Source organism: Elgaria multicarinata, chromosome 7 (assembly GCF_023053635.1).
Source record: "Elgaria multicarinata webbii isolate HBS135686 ecotype San Diego chromosome 7, rElgMul1.1.pri, whole genome shotgun sequence".
Lineage (NCBI taxonomy): Eukaryota > Metazoa > Chordata > Lepidosauria > Squamata > Anguidae > Elgaria > Elgaria multicarinata.
In genome coordinates this window covers 28,294,980-28,321,018 of record NC_086177.1, presented here as the reverse complement: position 1 = coordinate 28,321,018, position 26,039 = coordinate 28,294,980, and the positions used below count along the sequence as shown (strand labels likewise).

Here is a 26,039-nt window from a genome sequence, read left to right as displayed (position 1 = left end):
AGAGACTGTAGCATGTTTAAAAGCAGAAGGAAATGAACCAGAGGACAGAGAAAGATTAATAATATGTAGCAAGGAAGGGAGGATAGCAGGAATAAGATTAATAAAGACGCGAGGAGGAATCGGATCACGAGAACAAGTGGAAGGCTTCGAAGAGCGCAGTATTGTAGACAGTTCATCCGCAGAGACCGAAGGAAACACAGAGAAATTTGCAGGAGGAGCTGACAGATGAGGAACAGGAAGTGGAAGAGGAGCAGAGCTGGCCAGATCAGAGCGGATAGTTTGGATTTTAGCATTGAAAAAAGAGGCAAAGTTATTAGCAGACAGAGAGGCGGGGAGAGATGGCGGATTAGGCTTCAGAAGAGAATTGAAGGACGCAAAGAGCCGCTGAGGATGCCTACCATTTGACTGGATCAGCGTTGAGTAGTACTGCTGTTTGGCCAGTGAGATGGCAGAAGAGAAGAGATTTATTTATTACTGCATTTCTATCCAGCCTTTTTTCCTCCAAGGAACACAAGGCGGCATACATAATCCTCCTCCTCTCCATTTTATCCTCACAATAACAACAACCCTGACATGTAGGTTGGGCTGGGAGTCTGTGACTGACCCAAAGTCACGCTAACTGTGACTTTCTCCCTAACTGTGTTATCTGTTTCAAACCCTTCCAAGCAATTCGTCACACAGTTAACTGAAAAAAAATGGCAACAATTATGCGGTTTATTCAGAAAATGAAGAAAACATCAGGATTTACATGTAACTCATTATTTTGACAAAATAATGCAGGGGGAATTGGGATACCCGATAAAGAAAATTATTATGCAGATTACCAAAAATAGGCAGACGCTGCAAATTATAAAACAAAAGGGGGGAAATCTTGATTAACATGGGAAGAGACTTTAATTCTATGGAAGAAATACAAGGCTTGATATAAAGAACAGTTTAATGAAAACCCAGTCCTTAAGTGTATATTACTAGCTTGGCATAAATGGAAGAACAACCCCATGCCTGACCCATCTCCCATTATCCCCATTCTGTTACTTCACTTGTTTGACAACAAAAATAAGCTTCAACAATTCCAGTTCTTCTTCATGGTCTCTGTGCATCACACTTAATGGGGCTCTGCGCCTGCGCGGAGCCTTAGTCGAACTTCTAACATCTGAGAACTTTTTGGGCGGGAACTCCTCCCTCACCGTCATGGTATATATATGGTGTTCCCGCCCACTCCCTCAGTTCCTCTTCAACCGCCTTCGCCTTATCGGGACTAGAGTGTTCATAAGAGTGTGCTTACCTGTAACTGTAGTTCTTCGAGTGATCATCTGTGCATTCACACGAACCCCCCACCGTCCCCGCTTTGGTGTCAGTAAATCTGTCAGTACCGAGGAATGGGTTCTCACAAAGCCCGGGATCGACTTTGGTCTCAAGGAACTGAGGGAGTGGGCGGGAACACCATATATATATACCATGACAGTGGGGGAGGAGTTCCCGACCAAAAAGTTCTCAGCTATTAGAAGTCCGACTAAGGCTCTGCGCAGGCGCAGAGCCCCATTAAGTGTGAATTCACAGATGACCACTCGAAGAACTACAGTTACAGGTAAGCAACTTGCATTTATGGTGTTTGAAGGATTGATGTAGGATAACAGATCTATACATGGGTTATTTCAACTCTCTTCCAAATATCTTTTAATCCTTCCAACATTCTAGTTGATCCTGATACTATTTCATGCATTTCAGATACAATACCATTAGGGTCAGATGCAAAGGTTGTGAGAAGTCTGATGGCCTAGTTTAGCAAACCCTTTTGGGTGAGAGGGATGTGTGTAGAAAGCTGATCTGCAGCAGGCTCCTTTCATTCTCAAGATATTTCAGTAAGAATAATGCTAGATATTATAAGATGATATGGTAAAATTTAAAAATGTGTCGTTGCAGCTATGCAGTGACACCAGAAATGCTTGAAGCCTTTAAAAAACAGCTACTACAGTAAAGACATACATAATAATTATACTATTTATAGCAATGCTAATCTTATTGTCTGATATATATATTTTTAAATCAAGTTGTTTGACTAGCTTGGGGCCAAATGAGACTGAATGCTTCCAAGTATGTAGTCCTTAGATGCATTTTGGTAATCAGATGCCAGGTCATAAAGAGGCTATAATATCAAGCTTCCTGCTGTTGTCTCAAAGGGGGTGGGGGTGGCATACAGCTTATAAACCAGACACTTCTTGTTTTCTGTCCCTTCAAATATGGTTATTTATAGTTGTAAACAAACATATTTTAGGTGTACTTGCTTATCTTGTACCAAAGAGAATTTTTCTTCAGAACTCAATTTTTGATGACTAAAATGAGCTGTCCCACTTTTATGGAACTCCCACTTTTATGGGAACCACTTAGCATTTGATTTTAAATGCTATATTACTATCGTCTGTCTTTTTTATATTATTGTTTTAAAGTTTTTGTCTTGGTATATTTATTTAAAAACTGTTTTTAAATTAATTTTCCCTTTTTGTAACTCATATGCTTCCTAAAAACATGCTTGCAAACTAGTTGCTAAGCTTTTCAGCTAAAGAGCCTTTTTATATTATGTAGAAGTTTGCCTTAAAAACCTTTGATCTTGCAGCTATAGCCCGTGTATCTTTTGCATCACAGAACTATACCTGCTTAGACCAAGGGACAATATGAAATCAATTGATTTCTTTTGCTCCCCTGTACGCATTCTGTTGTATTTATTTATTACATTTCGATACCGCCCGATCACCAAAGCTCTTTGTGCCAAATGCAGCCAAAGTGTCGCCACTGAAAAGGCTTCCTTCACTGATCTCACTTCATTTGGTGGAAGCACCTGGCGGAAGATCTCTGAAGGACTTTTGTGGGCAATTATTTGCTTGAAAAGTCAAATTAGGCTTCAAACAATTATGGCAATTTCTTTGTGAGTATGAAACAAGCCTCCCTTCTCTCTCTCACACACTCTCTCACTCTCTCTCTCTCTCACACACACACACACTCTCTCTCTCACACACACACACAGAGGGTGCATTCTGACAACACTTTAGTCCACTGAGTGGAAATAGTCCACTGCATGGATGGCTATTTCTGGGGCGCCTTTGGACGACACGGAAGTGCTGCACCGTGGAGTGGACTATTTCCACTCCGTGGAGTTGTTCTCTCTCCCCCCCCTTTGGCCCTACCCACTGAATGGTGGCAGTGGTTACTGCTCACCTTACTGGAGCACCACCATTCCCAGGGGAGGAGAGACACACCACGCAATGGCCATGGCCGGCAGAGGAGCTGGGATTCATCTGCCGCCTTGGCTGTTGCTTGGCAGCAGGCATGCCATGTCTCCCCTATCACTGGAGCCAATGCGCCTGCCAGTTCTCGCTGCACCTCGTATGGAGGGACAGGCAATGGGGATGTCGCTCAGTGCTGATGCGTCCTTTGCCGGAGGCTGGATCACATGCCCTCACACAAGAGGAGACCGTTTCAAAGCCTCTGTCCTGTTCCACAAAGTCTCAGTGCCCAAACAGAGTCCAAAACTTTGTCAAGTCCATTCCAAGGGTCAGGAGCCACAAGGTTGTGATGCCAGATGTCATTGTCCAGTCAAGCCAAAGGTCAAGAGCTGTGAAGCCAAATGCCGAGCCGGTCCAGGTTGTCAAAGGGAGTCGACCAGAAGAATGGCAGGGGTCTAGAAGTCTGAGTTACCAAGAAGATTGCCAGGAAGCCAAAGAGCCAAACGGTTTGTCTTCAGCAAAGTGAGACTGGCTTGAGGCTCATTTATGGCAAGCTGTTAATCTAGCTCAGCTGCCTTATTAACGCCACGTGAGGTATTTAACTGCTGCTCCCGACAGCCTCCGGCTCTTTCCTGCTTCTGTTCCAGTCTCTTACTCATCCGCCACTGTATTGGATTTATGATCTCCAGCTCTGTCTTTGATAGCTGTGGCATTCCAGGAATGTGGCTGGAAGTCTCAGGTTGCTTCTCAGCCTCCTGTAACTCTGACAGCTTGGCCGTTAAATCTTCCAGCTCTTTCCCTGGTTCTGGCTGCAGCACAGCTAACTGGCCTTCTTCCTCTGAGGAAGAATCTTTCCCAAGGTGAGGCATAACAGCCTCTCGGTTCTGCGGCAACAGCGCGTGGAGAAACACGCACCACTTGCAGAAACATGCAGAAGCAAGAGGCTTTGGAACTGACTCCTCTGTGTCGGGGCTCGTGATCCAGCCTCCGGTGAAGGACACGTCACCAACGAACAACGTCATCCCTCAAAGGGAATCCCATGGCTCGGTGCCAACACATTCTTCTCTGTTGGGGTCATGGCAACAGGGAAGTGGGCAGCTCTAGCAATGCTGCCCCCTTCTCTGTTGCCATGGTTCTGACGGGGGTTGACACAGAGAGAACTCCACTGAGAGGGCATCATTTGTTTTGGCGGTGCCTCTTCCATCCCTATCTAGTTTCAAGATGGAGAGCATAGAGAGCTGATGATCACCGGTCTCCCCACGCTCTGCCTCAAAACTAGATGGAGACGGAAGAGGAACCGCCAAGATAAATGATGCCCTTTCAGCGGAGAAGTTCTCTCCGCATTGGCGCATCCTTCACCCTCATCTCCATAGCAACAGGGAAGAGGTTGCTACAACAACACCCACTATCCTGTTGCTATGGAAATAACATCAATGGAGGGGCACACAAGGTTCTGCTGCTGTGACGAGCAGGATGGACATATCAGATGCCGATGCCAAAACAGTGGTCCATTGATTCGATAAAATAAGGCATTGCAATTCCCTATTCCATTCCTGCTGAAGCCCCGTTGTATCATATTTACTGATAAGTATTTATAAACATGAATCGTGGGTGGATTTACCAGGTGAGCTTCAATAACTGCTTTCAATAGCAAAGGTGATTCTGAAGCAGTAAAAGCTGCAGGGTCAAATCTTGACTCTAACAAATTTTACAGTTGCAAATACTGCCATTTAGCTATGGCAGGTAATTTAACTTTATTATGTAGAGCGGAAAATAACAAACTCATCATCTGCACCCAATCATTGATCCGGGGTAAAAATCATTCCATCTGTCCAAGTCCGCCATAAAAACATTTTCCTATTTTTAAATCAGGATTCCCCCATATAGTCAGTTTGGCATGAGACAATGGATCAAACTAATTGGCATGACATTATATGTCACACATCTCTTAACTGCTAAGATTGTGAGAAGAGCCCTTTCCCCTTTAATATGCTGAGAACCTAGTGCCATCCATTTGGAAAGAGGCTCCAAACAGGATGATTCCAAAACTGACCAAGGTGGAAAATAGAATCTAAGTGGAAAGGACCAAAATTTGGTGCAGGTGAGCAAATAAGCCCAATGGTATATAGCAAGGTCTGGAAAGCCAAACCCACCATCTTTGATTGGAAGTTGCATCCTTTTCAGGGATATTCTTGGTGGAGAGGAACCCCAAAAGAATTTATGAAACAAAGTATTAAGTTTTTGAAAATAAAATATAGTCAAATATAATAATAATAATAATAATAATAATGATAATGATGTGTTCTTTTCTTTTCTTTACAAGGTAACTGGTGGCTCCAGTGGCATTGGGAAAAGCATTGCTATTGAATGCTTTAAACAAGGTGCTTTCATAACATTAATTGCAAGAAATGAGGTAAATTTGTAGCATATTTATTTATTCATATTATTTATTTATTTACAATATTTATATACTGTTCCCCATTGAACATTTCGGAGCGGTGTACAAGATAAAATAAAATAAAAACCGAATAAAACACTTTAAAATAGATTTTAAAAGATGCAAAATGTATAGTAAACCGTGGCTAGTCATTAAGGAAAGACTTCCTGGAATAATGACGTTTTCAGGAGGCACTGAAAGGAATACAAGGTTGGCACCTGCCTGACTTCCAGAGGCAGGGAATTCCATAGGAATTTTGCAACTGTGATGCCCTTAAGCATTTAATGAGAGGTTTTTAAGAAACAATAATTCTAACTAAGGCCCTACTATTTAGTTAAATAGTTAAATTTCTGGTTCAAATCCAACTAAAGTTAGCTGTGACGAAGGCCCGTTGAGAAAGCAACTGGAGCTTAAGTGAGTGAATACTAACTTTAGCTGGATTTGGGTACCTTTTGTTTTTTCTAGAATAAAGAAGCACTGCTCTTAACTTAGATTCTGAATATTTCGTTCCAGCTTGCTAAAATATTTAAGTAAAAGAAAAGTTGCTGTTTCTATTTCATTGCATTTAAAATAACTTTCCTTTGGATTCAAAGCAGCTCACAAATAAAAATATAAATCACTAAAATTTAAATAAAACCTAACAATAAGAGCAAATAACAGTTTTTAAAAGGGCCACGAACATCATAACCATATAAGTAGCAGCTGAACTAAAACAGCTTGGCTAAAAATGGCCACCAAAATAAATTTTGTTTGTAGGTGTGTGTGATGTTTCAATGGCATGTGGTCCATTTCCTTTGAGCAGTGATGGACAGAATTCCAGTTCTTAACATAAGACTGGATATTGGGGACTGGTGGCCTAGCTGTGAACCAGTCTCCAGATAAGTTAAATTGCAACTCCCATCATTCGTGACCATTGGCCATACTGGCTGAGATTGATGTGAATTGAAGTCCAGAACATCAAGAGGGCACCAGGTTGGGGACTGTGTAGGCTGTGACAAATGTTTTCAATTAAAGGGTAACTTGTACCACCTATTCCTGCATCCCTGTAATTGGTACACATTGCCATTGGGAACTTTGACTAATAATGGGTTTTGGACAGTTCTCTTATGATGCAGTATGATTTGGGAAGTGGTAGTTTAAGAATGAAGGCTGCAGTCCTGTACGCATTTACTGGCAATAAGTCCCAGTGAACACGGTGGTACGTACTTTTGAAGGATTGCACTGTGCTGTAATCAAGGCAAACCTAAAACAAACTTCTGAAAACGAAGTATAATGGTTGATCTGGTTGAAGTTGGCAAAGCAGAATTCTTAATATTTGTAGACTTGGGAAGTTAAAGCTGTCAATGGCTACTAATTACGAATATCTACATGCTATCTCCAGTATCAGAGGCAGCATGCATCTCAATACCAGCTGCTGGGGAACTTGAGGAAGAGGGTGCTATTGCACTCATGCTGTGCTTGTGGAAAACTGATTGGCTACTGTGGGAACAGAAAACTGGACTAGACATGCCTTTGGTCTGATCCAACACAGCTATTTTTACTTCCTTAAATTCCTGTCTTTTCCTTCAGTAAAGCACCTGAATACTAGGTGCTATCTGCTTTTTTAAAAATAGACTTATTAAATAACTTCAAAAGTACTTTAATTTTACCCATCTTAATGATTTTAATAGAGTTTTTAAAATTATGTTTAATTCCAGAACCGTCTGACAGAGGCAAAGAAAGAAATTGAAAAGTTCTCAGTTAATAGTAAGCAGGTAAGATTGCTGTCTCCCTATCACTACAAGGAGTGTCTCGATTGTAAGAGAATGCATATCCCTATCTGCTAATAATTACAGGTTCAGGTAGAGCAGCAATACTTGAATTGAAGTGTATGTGCATAAAAGGAAAATTTGATGTCTCTTTAAAATATGTTGTGTTCTAAGAAATTATACAGAACATTTTGCTCAGAGTCACCCAGCAGAGCATTTTTTGGGTTATTGGGAATCTGTAAGAATCCACAAGAAAAGATGGACCACTCGATACCCCATTGTATTTTCTCTGACCTTCCACTGATGATGTTTTACTAGACTGTTCTGGTTTGTAGTTGCATTTCTGTTGTCTGTTTGTAGTACTTTCTAGGCCAGATGTTTTATTGTTGGTGTTAGTTGTAATTTTATGAATTTTTGCTGTATTATTATTATTATTATTATTATTATTATCACAGCTTTTAAAACTCAGCTAAAAACTTTTCTGTTCCCTATAGCTTTTAAATATTGAGTTTGTTCTGACTCTATACTGTTTAGCTTCACCCTACCCAGTGCCTGTTTACACTTCCCTGTGCCTGTTTGCATTCTCTTTCCCTCCTTATTGTTTATTACAACTTTATTAGATTGTAAGCCTATGCGGCAGGGTCTTGCTATTTACTGTGTAATCTGTACAGCACCATGTACATTGATGGTGCTATATAAATAAATAAATTATTATTATTATTATTATTATTATTATTATTATTATTATTGTATTAATTTTACGATAATAAGCTGCCTTAAATAAATGAAGTTCATATATGTGGGCTGCATACCTTAGGTGACCAGAAACCACCTGCAGTCCTTATTGCAGCCTTCGTGGAAACTGACTATAAATCTTGGATGCATGGTAACAGCTCTTACAAGATTAACTTGTCATAATGGTTTAATTTGTTTTTAGCTTCGTATATTCATTGTTTTATATTTTGTGTTTTTATCTGTACGCCACCCTGACATCCTAGAGATATAGGGCAGGATACAAATGTTTTAAATAAATAAATATTAAGTGTGGGTTGATAAAAGTTAAGCCGATAAAATATTTCTTAATTGCTGGGAGTGGGGGCATTGTCAGGTACACTCGACCATCAGCCAGTGCTTAAGTTCTTTGTATACAAAGATTAATCTGCAGTTGTGCTGAACTCCAGCACATATAATTGTGCTCTAGATGGACCGGTACCGGTCCATGGCCTGTTAGGAACCGGGCCGCGTAGGTGAGCTGCTTTCACCCACCCCCACCCCAGCATACCTGGGCGCAGGGTGCCATCTCACCTGCCCAGCCAAAGCGAAGCCAGGATGCTGGGGTGGGGGGGGGCGGCGGCTTTGGAACAGCGCGCCCGGCCAGAAGCCGCTCTGGGAGAGCAACTTCGAGTGCACCGTTCCAAAGCCGCCCGCCTGCCCCAGTGTCCTGGCTTTGCTTCGACTGGGTGCCCACCCAGCCGAAGCGAAGCCAGGACACTGGAGGGGGGGGCGTGGCTTCCCAAAACCATCCCCTCAACCCCTCAATAAGTAGTAGCACTACTTCCATCCCCTCAATAAGTAGTAGCACTACTTCCTCCTATGCACTCTAAAGGCTGTTCCTTTTTTTACTAGATAACAAGGTAACACAGGCAAATGCGTCATTTGGGTAATATGTTTATTTCTTATCCGCCTCTACAGTGGCAATGCTTCTATTGCAGTTTAAGAAAGCTGCTAATTTGTTTTTAATGCCACATAAAATGAAAGCAACAAGGTTAAAATACATGATCTACAGTATCAGTAGCCTCTGTTTGATAAAAAGAAGAACAATTTGTGGTCGGTTTTTTTAAGGTTTTATTATTATTAATAATTTTCATATATACATTTTGGCATTCATAAATTATTCATCAGAAGTTTCATATCAAGAATCCAAACGAAACACAACAGCTTAGAACAGTCATCTACTAGAGCAGGGGTCCCCAACCCCCGGGCCACAGACCAGTCCCGGTCCGTGGCCTGTTAGGAACCAGGCCGCGCAGGTAAGCTGCTTTCACCCACCCACTTCTGGGCGCTCCATTCCGAAGCCGCCTGCCTGCTCTAGCGTCCTGGCTTCGCTTCAGATTAATCTTTGTTTACATCCAATAGCAGATCTTTAAATAAGAGCAACGAAAAAAATGAGAATTGATTTCTTTCAAAATTAATAATAGAAAAGTCGCAATAGTGTTTAAGATCAATAGATTTTAAAATTAACAAAGGTATAAAGTGGTGCTGACTGCAGAGGTTATATTCAGCTTCCCCCTTTGGTCAAGCTATAACAGGGAGAAACAGTTATATCTATCGATGTCTAAATTATATCTGTCTCCCATATAGACAATAAAACGGTGCCAAGCATTGGAAAAACAGGCAGTTTTTAGACTTCCGTCCCTTAGACGAGCATATTCGGTTAGCTTGGTCATTTCTGCTACTTTCCAGACTTTGCACAGCCATTCTTTTAGCGTGGGGATAGCATTACTCCTCCAGTTTCTGGCAACCAAAATCCTGGCAGCAATCAAGAGATTCTGAACTATTTCTCTATAAATGGGGTCTATCTGTTCCTCTACGTAACCAAGCAAGACTCTTAGAGGGTCCCAGGATACAGAAATATGTGTTATTGTAGATATTGCATGTACAATTTCCCCCTGGAAATGGTTGATCAGAGGGCACTCCCACCAAATACACATAAAGTTAGCTTTATCAGTTCCACGTCGCCAACACTGATCTTCACAGTTCTTGTAAACATGACTCAGTCGGTTAAGGGTCAGATAGTATTGGTATGGTATTTTATAATGGTTCTCTTTCATGTTGACACAATGGGAGTATGCTGGTCCTTGTAAGAATATTTTCCTCCAGATCTGTGATGTAATTGGGCGGCCTGTTGCTCTTTCCCATCTAGTTTTAAAGCTGTTGCCCTTGTTTCGGTCTCTCTCTATAATCAACAAATAAATCTGTGATAACAAGCCTTTCCATTTCTTTATTTCATAAATTAATTGTTCAGTTTATTTTTGCTCAATCACATACCATGGTATGGTTGAACATACATTAGTCCATTGTGCAAGCACCTTTAAACCTATTGTATGCTATCACATTAGGAACTTTCAGTCATCCTTTTTCGTAAGGTTTTTCTAAGGTCTTTACTGATACTCTTGATCTCTTCCCTTCCCAAATGAAATCTAATAATATGGCCTGCCATTTCTTTAATGCTTTTAATGGTAGTTGTATCACCATATTTTCAAAGATGAACAATATCCTAGGTATAATGTTCATTTTGATAATAGCTATTCTGCCCATCCATGAAATTCCCAAGGAATACCATTTTTAAAAAAATCTGCAGTAACAGAATCAATTAAAGGCTGATAGTTACATTGATATAGTTCATCTATTTCTGGAGTTAGCCCAATACCTAGATATTTCACTGGCTTATGAGTCCACCGGATTCCATATTTGGCAGCTATCATATTCTTAGTTTCCAATGGAATGTTAAGTCCCATGTATTCTGGCTTATGAGCATTCCCAATACCTTTCCAAAAGCCAAAGTTTTGTGAAAGCTTTTACAACTAGGATATTATCCACAAACACACACAAATTAGCTTCTCCGAAACCATTAGCTTCTCCAAAAAGGAATTTTGCCTTCAGGGTGAAAGATTAAGGTAAACCTTCCCTTAATCTTACAATTGAGAGAAAGGATGATCTTGAGAGAAGGGTGAACAGCTACTAATCCTGATGGTGCTGTGCTATCTCCAGTATCAGAGCAATAAGCCTATGTACACCAGTTGCTGGAGAACATGGGCGGGAGGATGCTGTTTGTGGGTCCCTGTCAGCAGCTGGGTGGGCACTGTGGGAACAGAGTGCTGGACTAGATAGACCCTTGGTCTGATCAGGTATGTCTCTTCTTATGTTCTGATATTTCCAGACACGGGGCCATGATGCCTCTTAACCTGTGTAACAAAAATGTTACCTAAAATGACTTTAACAGTCACTGAGTCAAATTACTGTATTGATATAACTCTTATTCCCCCCTTTCTGATATAGGTTGTGCAGTCTATCTCTGTTGATGTTTCCAAAGATGATGCAATTGTGGCGAGGGCCCTAAAACAAGTAAGGGAATTACTGGCTTTTACAAAGCTTTTGTTGTATGTATGACTCCTTATCACAGAAGTGTTCTGGTGAAAGTAACTTGTATTTGTAGGCACCAATTCTTTATTTCACTTACTAAATAGTCCTTTTCAGGCTCAAGAGAAGTTGGGTCCAGTTGACATGCTCATAAATTGTGCTGGAACTTCGGTTAATGGAAGATTTGAAGACCTTGACATCAGTAAGTTTGAGGTAAGGTATTTTTTTCCTGTCTGGATGCGTTTTGAAATAATAGTCTAGCTGCACCTGACAAATAACATCAGAATGGCGGAACTGATAAGCTTTCAGTATCAAACTGTTAGATCAATGTTCTTTTCACCAAGGCCGTGATCGTATAGTGGTAAGTATCCCCGCCTGTCACGCGGGAGACCGGGGTTCGATTCCCCGACGGGGAACCATATTCCCTATGTCTTTTGTCTGATTGCTCCCTTTGAAGAGACCAGGCCTTGATTACTAATCAATAAAGCGCTTTTGAACCCTCTGTTGTTGGAATGGTGGAGTCGTGCTTAAGGGCTGTTTGGATCTCGTCCTTGGGTGAAAAGAACATTGATCTAACAAAACTGTATAAAATACGTCTAATTATACATCTAATTAGTAGCAACACATTTTGTGTTGTTCATTACTAACCAGTGGCCTAATGTAAAATAATAATAATAATAATAATAATAATAATAATAATAATAATAATAATTTTGTTACCCGCCTCTCCCTCTGGATTGAGGCAGGGCACAACACAAATACAAACACAATAAAATACATATAACTAATTAAAACATTTAAAATTAATACATTTTTAAAAGCACCAAATTATTAAAAAGGCATCTTAAAATTCAACTAGGTAGGCCTGCCGGAAAAGATTAAAAAAAGAACACTACTCTGTTTTCCATAGGCTTGAATGTTTTCTCCCTGTATCATAGATACAATAATTCTTGCTGGATATTTCTCATGCATTAAAAGGTTTTGTTACCTTAAGTGTATATTGTGAAAGATAAAAGGCTTGCATGATCTAAAGAAAATGTGATTATAAAGGTCTGTTAATTAACAAAGTCCATAAAGCAATATTGCTTCACAACTTCCATTCATTCGGTAATGCCTGTGTGGAAACACCTAAAAAACTTCACTGAAATGAAAGAAGGTTATGCCAAAGCATACGTGGTATGTTGTATTTTATGTCACGAGGGCTTAAATTAACATGAATCCCCCAAATTCAGGCTGAAAAGAATAAGATGGCAACTACCTAAAGTATATTGTGTACTTGATCCCCTTAATTAGGCAGAGTCAATATAGCTCTCCACAAAGGAAACAGTTTAGCTGCTATAGGAAGGCTGTACAACTTCACTATTGACATTAAAGGAAGAATAAGTTTCATGTGGTGAAAATAACTTCTTCTGAATGTTAGTGTAATTGAATTTTGGTGGCCCATTTTGGTAATCTGTAGCTGAACACAAATGTAAAAGTTTTGCTTCATGATGACATTTAGACAAGTTTGTGCTCCATTCCTTTTGGTATTCATTATTTAAGGAAGAATATACTAGTGCCATTTTTAGAAGCTGCAACATTGCAGGTATGGTTTTCTAGTAGCTACTCATCTCTAATCAGTGTGAAGTACAAAACTGTTGGGCTTTGCTTGTGATAATATTTATTTATTTATTATATTTCTATATTGTCCAATAACTGATGCTCTCTGGGCAGTTCACAATAATTAAAACCATAAAACGCACTATAACATAAGATGCATTATAAAAGTTTAAAGCAACAGTATAAAATAGAAGTAAAGCTCAAAACAAAACCAAGCAGCAATGCAAAGATTTAAAATGCAGTAAAAGATTGAAAACAGATGCTGAAAGAATAAGTTCCTGGGAAAATAAGTTCCAAAAAATATACAACTGCACAAAAATACAGTAAAGCAATGTTTGTGGTGAATGACAAAGAATGGGAGATAGGCAAACCAATACAATTGAAAAATGATATATAACAATGTAACAAATTAGGCAAAGATGGTTAAGTGTAACACAAGGTAATTAAACAAGTACACAAAAACACACATGATGGATATTATGCAAACACTAGATAATAGCAAAGAATGAATGTTATTAAACATAGATGAGCAAAGATTTTACAAGAATCTGGTTTTAGTCCTGTTTTGCCATGCACAGCTTTTTTGCCTTTATTCAACATGTGCCCTATTTTTTGGGGTGTGTGTGTGTTTCACCTGGCACTGGAAAGAGTACAGTGTAGGTGCCAATGAGCCTCTTTGGGAAGATCATTCCACAACTGGGGTGCCACCACAGAAAAGACCCTCTTCTTAATAGCCACCCACCTCATTTACTTTGGCAGCTGTTCCTGGAGAAGGACCACAACTACATAAGTGAATGTAAAAATCTGCCTTATACCAAGTCAGAGTTAGAGTCATTATGAGCACTTTATTGTGAAATTTCTCTCTTAATTGAATATTTCCTCAACAGCAATTGATGGCTATCAACTACTTGGGCAGTGTTTATCCAACTCGTGCTGTAGTTCCAACCATGAAGGAACGAAGGATGGGAAGGATTGTGTTTGTGTCATCCCAGGCTGGGCAAGTTGGTGTATTTGGCTACTCAGCTTATTCTGCAACGAAGTTTGCTCTTCGAGGATTAGCTGAAGCTTTGCAAATGGAGGTGTGTTTTGTCTTTCTTTTTTCTTTTCTTTTTTTAAATGACCATAATTTTATAGCTTTCTCTGTAATGCAAAAACTTATCTGTACAGCTGGTCCAAGTGAAGGACGAAGTATTAGAACTATCAGTGTTTCTTGAAATGGTTAATTGTTACAATTCAAATTTTTTTTTTAAAAAAAAAATGGTTGTAAAAGGGCCCCCCTCCTTCAGCTTTGATGAAAAGATTTCATTTACAAAACAAAGCCAGTTTTGTGCTGAAACTTTGTTGCTCCGGACAAAAATGCTTGAATATGACACTCATGCAAATGACAACGCTCTGGATGGAAAATGACTTACAGTGTGATGTCTGCAGCACTTGATGCATTTAATATCAACGTGCATTGACATTTTTCAAAACTGTTGCTGCTTTTAATTTATTTATTTACGACGTTTATACACTGCTCCACATCTAAACAGTTTCCGCAGAGGTGAATGATTAAAAATTAATAGATAAAACACCATAACAAAACAAACCAGAATACTAATAAAAACTGTGGCTGGTCAACAAAACCAGAATACCAATAAAAACTGTGGCTGGTCAACAAAGGGAAGCTTCTTGAAATAAAGATGTTTTCACAACACACCGAAAACAACACAATGTTGTTGCATGCTTGAGATCCACATACAGGGAATTCCATAGAAAGGGAGAAAGGGGACACTCAACAAAGTGACAGTACATTCTGAGGCATCATATGGGCATGTCTACACCACAAGGGTGTAGGGGGAGGATCATGGACTTACCGTGATTCTCCCTGGGTGTCTAGATGGCCATGCGACGTCCCAGAAGGACGCTGCGGCCGCCATTTTTAAAAACAACAACAACGAGAGGAGCACACTTGCTCCAGCACCAGGTAAGGAAAAAAACACGACCCCGCTACCTATCCCCAATGGGCACGGACTGCCACCGTGCAGCTCCATGCCCATTTTATGGTCCCCGCTACTCATAGGGAGGACAGAACAGCCCAGGAGCAGTGGCCACACAACCCACACTACTCGGGATGGTCCTGGAACTGCGGAAAAGTTGGGTTTTCCGCGGTTCCTGATATCCCAGGGTAAGTCCTTGCTAGTCCCGGGTTTCCCCCAGGATCCCCTGTGCGTCATGCGGACGCACAGGGACGATCCAAGGACTATCCCAAGATATAGGCATGGTATAGACATGCCCCCTATCTGGCCATCAATCTTGGCAGTTAGACAACTAATATGTTTGTTTATGCTTATGTATGTCACATCTTATGTTTTTGTTCATGACTAGTAAGTATGGAAGAGCTCAATATATTGCAATGTGACATAAATCTTTTCCTCAACAAAACAGGTAAAGCCCTATAATATCTACGTAACAATTGCCTATCCTCCAGATACAGACACGCCTGGCTATGCAGAAGAAAATGAGACCAAGGTAACTTGTTCATTCCTTTCAATCAAATATTATGTACAGACATCCAGTTCTCCTCAAACATTTTGTCCCTCTTTTTGACATCTCTGATCGGTAGAGCAAGTTCACAGAATCACAGAATAGCAGAGTTGGAAGGTGCCTACAAGGCCATCGAGTCCAACCTCCTGTTCAATGCAGGAATCCACCCTAAAGCATCCCTGACAGATGGTTGTCCAGCTGCCTCTTGAATGCCGTGATGAAACATGCCGTGTCTGGGTTCATACAACACAATAAGCCACACTCAAAGTTGAGTATGGGTTGTCATTGAACCATAGGTTGTGTTGTGTGAACCCAACTGTGCTAACAAACTATGGTTTGTTAACTACAAACAATCCACAAAGTGAACCTATGATTGGTTTGTTTGTTAACGTAGCTAGGTTCAGACAACACAATAACCCATGTTTCAACAACAACCTATGGTTCAACCCTTGAGTGTGGGTTATCGTGTTGTGTGAACCCAGTCATTATCTTCATAGAAAACCTGCAGAGTAACTTCAGTTTCTCCTGAGTTCTTCATGGCTGATTAGGAATCTGAACTTCAGTGGCCTGTATCTAAATCCAGTGTTCAGTCCACTGCACCAGCTCCGTTTATATTTATGTAATGCTTTTAAGTAGGAAATTAATGGAGGTGGTTGAAACGGAATTGCAGGCACCTTGTTTTGAAAAGCACTGTGTTCTCAAATGATAACTGGTTTTATATTCATAGTGTGTGTTGCACAAAACAGTATTGTCTTCATGAAATTAATCTTGAGCTTTCTTAACTCCAGCTTCTGTTGCTCATTTAACACTCCTGCAGTAATAAAAGTTGTGTAATGGCTTCTATTTAAATCATACAGACAATCTTCAGATTGCTTTTAATTAGCCAGTGCACTGGAGGCTTTTGAATTTGCCATTAATATTACTTTTGAATTAATGGCAGGATAGCTGTATCCTCATGAATCACACATTCTTCTAGTCTCCTTGTTTTACTTCCTCATGGTTAGAGTTTGATTTGATTTGTTTTAAAAGTTCATTGTTTTAAAAGTTCATTGTATTTACAATTATGATTCCAAATCTATGCAGCTAAATGGTCAGATTATCTGATAGCATGTTTCCCAACTTGTTGCCTGAGATCCATTTTGTGCCCTCTCCCATTTCTTTTTGGAAGTTTAAAACCCCAGTTAGTCAGAGGCACCCCTGCTGGAACTGAGGGGAAAAAACAGTGTATGAGTATGAATGATCCTCCCAGAGTGCAGAACATGAAATAATGGGCTCAAGTTACAGGAAGCCAGATTCCGGCTGGACATCAGGAAAAACTTCCTGACTGTTAAAGCACTGCGACAATGGAACCATTTACCTAGGGAGGTTGTGGGTTCTCCCACACTAGAGGCATTCAAGAGGCAGCTGGACAACCATCTGTCAGGGATGCTTTAAGGTGGATTCCTGCTCGATGGCCTTATAGGCCCCTTCCAACTCTACTGTTCTATGATTCTATGAATGTAGATCATGGCAGTGTTCAGCAGAAACTCTGAAGTGCTTCACTAAGTTTAATTTCACTGTTTATAGTATTAAAAAGAATATAAGCTTTTAAGCATATGATTTGCCTTAAGCTGAAATCCAGTGATGTAATATAAACACCTTATCACAACTATAAAGCACTTAAAACACAATTCTGTTGAGCTGCTTTTGCTTTACAGAAAAGAAATTCAAATAGTACTGGTATGTTTCTCAACAGGTCTGGTACATTAAGATGTTCAATCTCATGTTTTTATGTTTTATATTTGTATAATCTTTGTATTTGCATTTGCTTTTTTTCAAGATTTTAGAGACAAAGCTTATTTCAGAATCAACATCAATTTGCCATCCTGATCATGTTGCCAGAGCCATTGTTAAAGATGCCATTGTAAGTAAAATACTGAATAAAGTGTTTTTCTGGGTCGAAAGTAATCATATGTGGCTTACTTTTTCGGGGTAAAGCAAGTCACATATTTAAAAACAGTTTTCATGTATCTTTTCTGAAAACTGTAATTTATTTCTTTAATACTAGAGAGCCTAAGTCCTTATTTTTATTATTTTTATTAGTAGTAGTAGTAGTAGTAGTATGCAAGCTCTTATTCAGCCAAAAATAGGGTCCTGCTCCTAAGGAGCTTATAAACCTAAAACAAGCAATGAAGAAAACACAGGAAAATTGTTTTCTTGCTTTGAAATATGGGTTTACTGTTCATAGAATTTCAACTATTCAGCAGTATAGAAATGTAATAAATAAATAAACATGTTGATGGGCTTTGAGTATCTTTTGTTTAACTCTTTAAAAAGATTTTTATTCTTGGAAATCCTTTTTGATGATTTACTGTCTTGGGTTGTTGTTGTTTCTGTTTTAAATTACTGTTCACTTTATGCATGCATTCTCATTTAGTTAACACATATTTTACCACTAGCAAAGGGAGCAAGATAGCGTTTGGAGCACAGATTAACATTTTGCTCCTGGTTTTTTAATCATTGGTGTTGGACAACATGCCAAACCTCAAAGGATCTGTTTAAATACACGTTGCACACATGGGCTAACTGAATCCAAAATTTGGCAAACTGCATTTTAATTGTTAGCTGCTTTGGGAGTCAGTCTTTGGGAGAAGTGGGATATAAATAATGGTATGTGTGAGTCCTTGTTTGCTGAAGAACAGAATAGAAAAAATAGTTCCATTTATTTAGAACACAATTCATTTCACATTAGAGTAAATGTAAGCATCTTTTCTACCCAGCAGTGCTTTTCAATTTATTTGGGTTTTCACCATTGTAATCAAAATGATTTTAACTATTAAAATCAAACAGTACGAACGGTGCAAGGCTTCTGTCTTTTGGTTCCTGGGAAAGCTCCACAGCTGGTTCTTGAACATTGGCAAACACAAAAAGGCATTTTATGAGCATGCCTGGAGAGACTGAGGATCTGCAAAATCTTAAGCCACCCCATCATCCTGGTATGCTTCCAGTATGGGAGAAGAGCTGTACCTGTACTGGAGCTGGTGTAGTTTGTTTCATTTGCATTGGAATTGATAGGAGGGAAATGTTAAAGGAAAAAAGAATATTTATTTATTTATTTACTGTCGCGGAACCCGAAACCACGGGTTCCTGTGGTTCGCTGAGTGGTGGTCAAAGACTCTCAAGACACAATTTCTCTTTCCTTAGAAGGTTTATTACGAGCAGCCTGCAGTGCTGCAAGGTGACAGTCTCAGAAGACTTGAGGAACTGCCCAACAATTTCAGGAAAGGTTAACATTTTTATAGGGTCAGGTCCCCTCAGATACAATGGCAGAACCTTCCTACCAATCATAATATACCAAATCATCATATAGAATACAGCTCAGCAACACAACAACCAATGAAATAGCAAAGCACCTAGGCATATACAGAGTTCAGGTATTTCTCTGACTATTATTATTATTATTATTATTTATTTATATAGCACCATCAATGTACATGGTGCTGTACAGAGTAAAACAGTAAATAGCAAGACCCTGCCGCATAGGCTTACAACACCATAATGGGTATTGTAATAGCTACAGGAACTACATCTCCATCTGTTTCCTAGTTGTGGTTAGCTTGCCTTACAAAATGTACTACAACGGTTTAACTATCTTGTGACATGTTATTTCAACAGCAGCTAGTGCAGCAAGTGTAACATTAAAAAAATAGGTTTTAATTAAGCAAGAAGATATAAACTTTATGATGTATGTGTTATAAAGCTAGTTTTCTTAGATCTGTGGGCATTAGGTAAAAGAACCAGTTTAATTTCCGCGACATTACAATATTTATATATCGCTCCCCATTGAAAATTTCGGAGCGGTGTACAAGATAAAATAAACTAAAAACAGAATAAAACACTTTAAACTAGATTTTAAAAGAAGCAAAATGTACAGTGAACCATGGCTGGTCGTTAAGGAAAGGCTTCCTGGAATAATGACGGTCTCAGGAAGCGCTGAAAGGAATACAAAGTTGGCGCCTGCCTGACCTCCAGAGGCAGAGAATTTCATAGGAGGGGGGCTACCACGCTGAAGGCTCTTCCCCTGGTGGACTCCAATCGGAGGATGGGTCTATGTGGAACCACCAGGAGCATGCTCTCAGATGACCTCAGTGACTGGGCAGGTTGGTAGGGGAGAAGGCGCTCTCTCAGGTATCCTGGTCCCAAGTTGTTTAGGGCTTTATACACAAGTACAAGAACCTCAAACCTGGCCCAGTAGCGAATAGGCAGAAATATCCCCCCTCCAAAGAGGAAAAAAGCCTTCACCCTGCCCTGTTAGTATTCCCCCTGCTCCTTCTCCTATACACATAGCAGCATGAAGATGAGTATAAAATATCTTTTGTTGTTGTTAAAAACAGAAATCAAATCAAATGTCTACCAGAATAAAAAGGAATAAAGCCCCATCTATAAAAGGTGCTAGGGAGCCTTATCTGATTTTCCTGGAAAGGAATTCTATAACTGTGACTTGAAAAGGTCTTGTCCCTGGTATCCACCAACTGGACATCCAGAGAGCTGGCCTTCTAAGCCCATTTTAAGGGTTTGGGTCAGGTTCTTAAAGTCTTTAAGATAACCTGGTACCAAAACTGTTTGAAGTACTTAAATTGAGTCTGGAAAATGAATAGGTAGCCAGTACAGTTGGTATGAGATTAGTGTGGTGTGCTCCAATTTTCTTGCTCTTACCCACGTTCCAGTGGCCGCATTTTGTACCGGTTCTAGTTGCAGAACTGTTTATAAGGGCCAGCCCCACACAAATACCACTTCAATTCATCCTGGATGAAATTAGTCCATGTGTAACTGAGGCCAAACCCACCTTCTCCAGGTAAGCCCACAAATGGCAATCTAGTCAAAGTTGGTAAAAGGCATTCCTAGCTACTGATCACACAAAAAGCAAAGATAATGCTTTGGCCAAAAGAGAAATTCCAAAACAAAACATCTAAAATCAATATCATCTTAATACCTTTATTAGGCCAACTCAAAATACTGTGCAAGCTATTGCTGTAGCCTGAGAATTCATGAATGGTGCTGGATCTAGGAGTACCCTGAAATTGAATACTTGATCATTCATAATCAGGAATCATAGCTTTGAAACTATTCTAAATTTTGCTGTGAAACTTTTAGAACAGGCTTTAGCAATTCTTGGCTTCACCTGTCAAAGTTCATCACTTTCTAAGTCGTACTGACTTTAATTTGGAGTGAGTTGAACATGTGCGCAAGTCATCTTTTTGAAACAAATGTGTCTTTAAAATGCTCAACTGGAAATACCATTGATTTAAGTTTGGATGGGGTGGGGTGCGTGCAGGGAGGGGACAATAACTATTGTTTTAAGTTGACTTCTTTGTGTTCTTTACTGGTGTTTCTCTGTATTTCATCACATTGAAGAAGAAAATAGATTTAACAGCAATGTTTTTTATGTAGAAGAATAGTGGCAATATTGACTAACTTATCAGTGTGGGTCACCATACTTGCATTGTCTGAGGCTGCTTTACCTTTGTGCAGTGTGATAGGATAACTTTAAATGTTAACAGTTTGCATGAGGTACCTAAGGAACTAATCTTATTTTGATGGAATTGTTCGGCCAACCTACTTACATTTTCGTTTCTTACTCCACCCAGCATGGAAAATTCAGCTGTTCTGTTGGTACAAATGGTCATATGTTGGCAATATTGACTAGTGGAATGTCGCCAATCTCTTCACTTGCTGAAGCCCTAGAAGTGGTAAGAAACAAAAGTCAGACCAACTGACTTTTCTCTTGGATTTTTTCTAGTGCTGTAGAACTTTCAGGTTTATTGGGTCTATGAAATTCAAAATCAGTGGCCTGTAGTGCAGCAGCTTTGTAAGGTAAAGAACAATAATGAAGTATTTTGCTTCTGGGTAGCAAAGGCTGCCATATCCAGTGATTTATTGGATCAAACTGGTGTGTCTGAAAGTAGTTAACTATAGGTTTGGAAAGCAGGCAGTCTTTGATCTTGTATCAGTTGATTGCCTGTTACTTGATCTTGCTCAATGTTCTAGCAAGCCATGGGCTCCTAGCTCTTGTGTTTTTTTAAAAAAAAAACATATACCCCACTTTCTTTTCTGTTAAAAGAATAACAAAGTGGCTTATAATAAAAGGAATATAAAATTACTTTCTCTAAATCAGGGGTAAGCAGAACGTAGCTCTTCAGATGTCCCAGAAGCCCATGCCAGCATGACCAATGGTCAGGAATGCAGGCAGTTGAATTCCAAAACATCTGGAGATCTACTTTCTGCCCGCACCTGCTCTAAATAGCAAACTTACCTGGCCATTTCCAACAGAATTGTAGTTAAAATGACACCTTTGATAAATAAGATGGAGTTACCAGCATTCTCAGGCTTATCCCAAGGTTTGCTGAAGCAAAACAGTCTTCATGGGGTTAATCATAAGGAAGTGTGAAAAACAGCTCAGTAGCCACAAAATGCTGAGTATCCAGGGGGGAAATGGAAAGCTGGGGGATGGGAATTGACTGATTTAAATTTATATTCCATAATTCTGCCAAAAATGGTAATTGTTAAATGGAATGAAGTACTCAGAAGAGACTGGCTGGAACAGGAGCATACCACATTGCAACATCTTGTTGCTGGTCCCACTTGAAATAAAACAAGACAGTAAAATAATACACCCATTAAAACAATAAATAGTTAAAACATGAAAATGCATCAGTATTTAAAACTCCAGCTAAACAGCAGGTAACTGATTAAGTGAATGGATTGGCAAAGTATGTTGAATAAGATTACTTTCTCTCTCTTTCAAATTTACAGATTCTTTGCATAGGTATTTTTCGTTTCATTAGCCTGTATTTTATAGCAAGTTTTGACGGCATAATTCACCGTTGCATGCTACAAAAAGAAAAATCTGAGAAGACTGACTGAAGGATAATGGCTTTTTAAAAATTGAGTCCTGTTTAAAAAGTTGGACTGTGCTGCTAAATGGGATTGTATCTGTGGCCTGAATGTGTCTCATAGATATACGCTATATATGTGGAAGAAGTGATGATCTTCGGTGGTGAAAGAAGGAAAGAAATTAACAACTCCAGGAAAAAAAGACTATGCAAAAGGGGCTATAATGAAGAAGACTGCGCTTTTTGTTCTTTTCTGTGATCCTGAAGTAATAAGCATATTGTTGCCTTAGAAGTGAGCTTTTGGGGAGAGCAGAGCTTCAGAGTGGCCTATTTGTTGGTAATTCTTGATGAAAGGTTTGATGAACGGTTTGATTCTGTGATGCATTTCTTAATCCAAGGGCTGTTTCAAACACACATCTTGTGATTTGGTAGAGATCTCCCACACAATTGTACTGACTCAGATCTTGATAGAAGGCCCAATTCATATGTTATCCTGGCAATGTGGTTTCTTCCAGGAGTCTGATCCATGTGGAAGACTGTTCCTACATGGTTGGCCATCTATGTGAACTAGTTCAAATGGTTTGGCCAAGTCTAGTTACAAAAGAACTGGCCAAAAATTAAGTATTTCACCTCTAGGATAATGCATAAATTGGGCCAAAGTCTCTTTGTTAGATTGTAATGTTTAATGTAGCATGAAACTTTGATGCTAGAGTACTCTTTAAGTGATCAGCTCCCTCCTTGAAATATGAAGTGATGAAAGTTGCATGAGAGTATTAATCGAGTTGGAGAATCAACATTTGAATTTGCCTATAAGAAAGCTCATTTGAGACTGATTTGAGTCTTTTTTTCCTCTACCAGCTCTTTAATGTCTAGACTAACACAATATTTTTACTTATCTTTCCTGACATAAGAGTGCATAGTAAGTTTTGTGAAGCACTATATTATATTAAACATGGAACTCGATGGCAGAGCTTTATCCATATGGTCTTAAGTTCTCTGTGCAAGAGCAATGAAATATGCTTTTTTATATATAGTTTTGAACTTCAGAGGAGATGAAGGACCCATTTCTAAGTGAGATATTGGGAGGACTGTTTTCTGTCGGACCAAGAATGTCAGTCTATCTGTATAAGCAAACAATGATATAAATTAAAGAGTTGGAACACTTTTTCATTAGCTATCACTTACATTCATGTTTATCTTTGCCTGTTCAGTAAGCACCAGAGGTAGCTTTCACACTAGAAATGGAAATACTAAATCAGGTGCTGGAGAGAATGAAATGTAGCCCAAGGAACCGATTATGTTTCCTCTCTGGTGACAGTGCAGTTTACAGTTATTCCCCCCCCCCCCGATTTTAATGTATTTTATACTTATCGTTGTTCCCCGCCTCAATCCAAATGGAGAGGCGGGTAAGAAATATTATTAGTATTATTAGTATTAGTATTTATTCCCAGCATGTCTGCCTTCAGAAGCCAAATAATGCAGCAGTTTAAAGAAGCATGTATAACTTGTGCAGCTGCTTCAGGGCATGTTTAACTCTCCCATTGAAATGAATGGGGCTTTAGTGTGCTCACCTGTGGATTAATTCTGCTCTCAGTCTCTTCACAGTTGTAAAAAAGTGGCCCTGCTCAGAGGACACATTAAACCATGGCTTTAACAACAGTGGCCCTGTTCAGAAGACACCTTAAACCACGGCTTTAACCGTGGTGGTTAAGCCAAAAAGCCAGGCCGTGTTCAGAAGACACCTTAAACCATGGCGTTAACCACAGTGAAAAAGGCAAAAAAGCCTTATTCACTATGGTTAAAGTCATGGTTTAAGGTGTCTTCTGAACACAGCCTGGCTTTCTGGCTTTAACCACCATAGTTAATGCCATGGTTTAAGGTGTCTTCGGAATGAGGCTAGTGTTTAAGGGGTTTTTTTTGGCTTAAGCACCATGGTTTAAGAGGTCTTCTGAACAGGGCCAGTGTCATGTCACATGTCCCAGTTGCTCTTTAACTCTGAATACTAAACATTCTAATGTGACATAGAATTACACTTCATGTTTTACACAGATTTAATAGTAACTAAAAAAGGAAGAAAATGTGTAACGAGCCTACAATTATATACTGTGAAAAATGTTATGCACTTTTAATGTTAACATCACATATGGCTTAAACCCATAGCTTGCTTATGCTTGTTGCTTCTCAAAGCGTTGTACCAGAATTATAAAAATTAATATTTTGTATTTCATTAAATAAATAAAAAAGTTATGTTTCACATCATCTGTATCTTTCTTAAAAACTGGCTCAAATTATTGTTCCTGGCCCTAATGTATTTCTATTAATGCTTGTTACAGTACTATGGATTTATAAATTAATCATTTGTAAAATGACTTTCATAAACCAGAGGTCTGTAAAGATTCAGTGAGGCTGAGGAAGGTAGAAGGCTCTGCCTCCCATCTCCCATCAAATGTTGTTGAGAAGGAATTGGTGGAGGGTGACTCCCAACCTAAACAGTACAATGCAGATGGAAGGTGAAACATTGCCCCCCTCACACCCCAAGTGCTGTAGTGCTAAATGAGGGAGCAGTTTTAGCATTGGCCACAAAGTAACCTACTTGGATAGACCTAAGCAATTCAGCCCAGGGGTGAGGAGTGATTAGTTAGGTTCAGTGTACCTGCTCTTTTTATGCTGCTTTCAAAGGCTCATACTAGATGTGGTACATTATCTCTGTTGTGGTTCTTGTCATTTAAAATTTCAGGGGCGAGACTTTTGCTAGGAAAGTGGTATGGGGAGGTGAAGTCAGCCTCCAATCCAGGTTCTTCCACCACTGTTTTAAAAGGGGAAAAATAGATGACACAATAACCCTATGCAGGTGATGAACCTGGTAAATACAAAGGCTAAAGAAAATGAGCCTTGGCCAACAACAACAACCACACTCAACAGCCAAACCTCGGAAATGGTTCTGGCTGCAAAACCCATTCTATGCTAGATAATACAGTGACCGCTCACCTCCCTAACAACCACAACACCAGAGGAAACAATACCAGCCAGCGAAACTACAACCATCTTGCGGCCATACCGAGCCACCTCAAAAGCAGCAACTTTGATGGTCACCCAATTGCGGTCCACAAATTTGGCAACAGACTTTCCCACTTCTTACATGCATGAACCACAATAACAGATTCCTGGATCCTGGATATCATAGCACATGGATACTGCATAGAGTTCCAGTGCCTTCCCCCTTGGGTGTCATAAAAACCACAGCTCCAACCCAAGTCCTGACCATGGAGACCACTTCTCTTCTCTGGAAGGGGGCAATAGAACAAGTTACCATGGATGCGAAGACCAACGGGTTTTTCTTCCGTTATTTCGCAGTCCCCAAACAGGATGGTGGATTATGCCCAATCCTTGATCTCTGCCCCCTAAACAAACTCATCATTGCCAAAAAGTTCAGAATGAACATTCTGGGTACAAAACTGGGTACAGCACCAAGTACATTGTTGGTGATATATTAATA

At 39.6% G+C, this 26,039-nt stretch overlaps 1 protein-coding gene across 1 annotated transcript in view; it reads left to right on the top strand.

Annotated features, from left to right (window-relative positions):
* KDSR (3-ketodihydrosphingosine reductase) overlaps positions 1 to 24,797 on the top strand; it is a 33,600-nt gene extending 8,803 nt beyond the window's left edge. Inside the window, exons 2-10 of the mRNA XM_063130279.1 lie at positions 5,545 to 5,634; positions 7,356 to 7,412; positions 11,466 to 11,531; positions 11,664 to 11,759; positions 14,033 to 14,224; positions 15,573 to 15,656; positions 17,491 to 17,574; positions 21,299 to 21,400; positions 22,464 to 24,797. Of these exons, the coding sequence (XP_062986349.1) occupies positions 5,545 to 5,634; positions 7,356 to 7,412; positions 11,466 to 11,531; positions 11,664 to 11,759; positions 14,033 to 14,224; positions 15,573 to 15,656; positions 17,491 to 17,574; positions 21,299 to 21,400; positions 22,464 to 22,574 (882 nt within the window). The 3' untranslated portion in view covers positions 22,575 to 24,797. The remainder of the gene's footprint in view (positions 1 to 5,544; positions 5,635 to 7,355; positions 7,413 to 11,465; positions 11,532 to 11,663; positions 11,760 to 14,032; positions 14,225 to 15,572; positions 15,657 to 17,490; positions 17,575 to 21,298; positions 21,401 to 22,463) is intronic.
* The last annotated feature ends 1,242 nt before the right edge of the window (positions 24,798 to 26,039 follow it).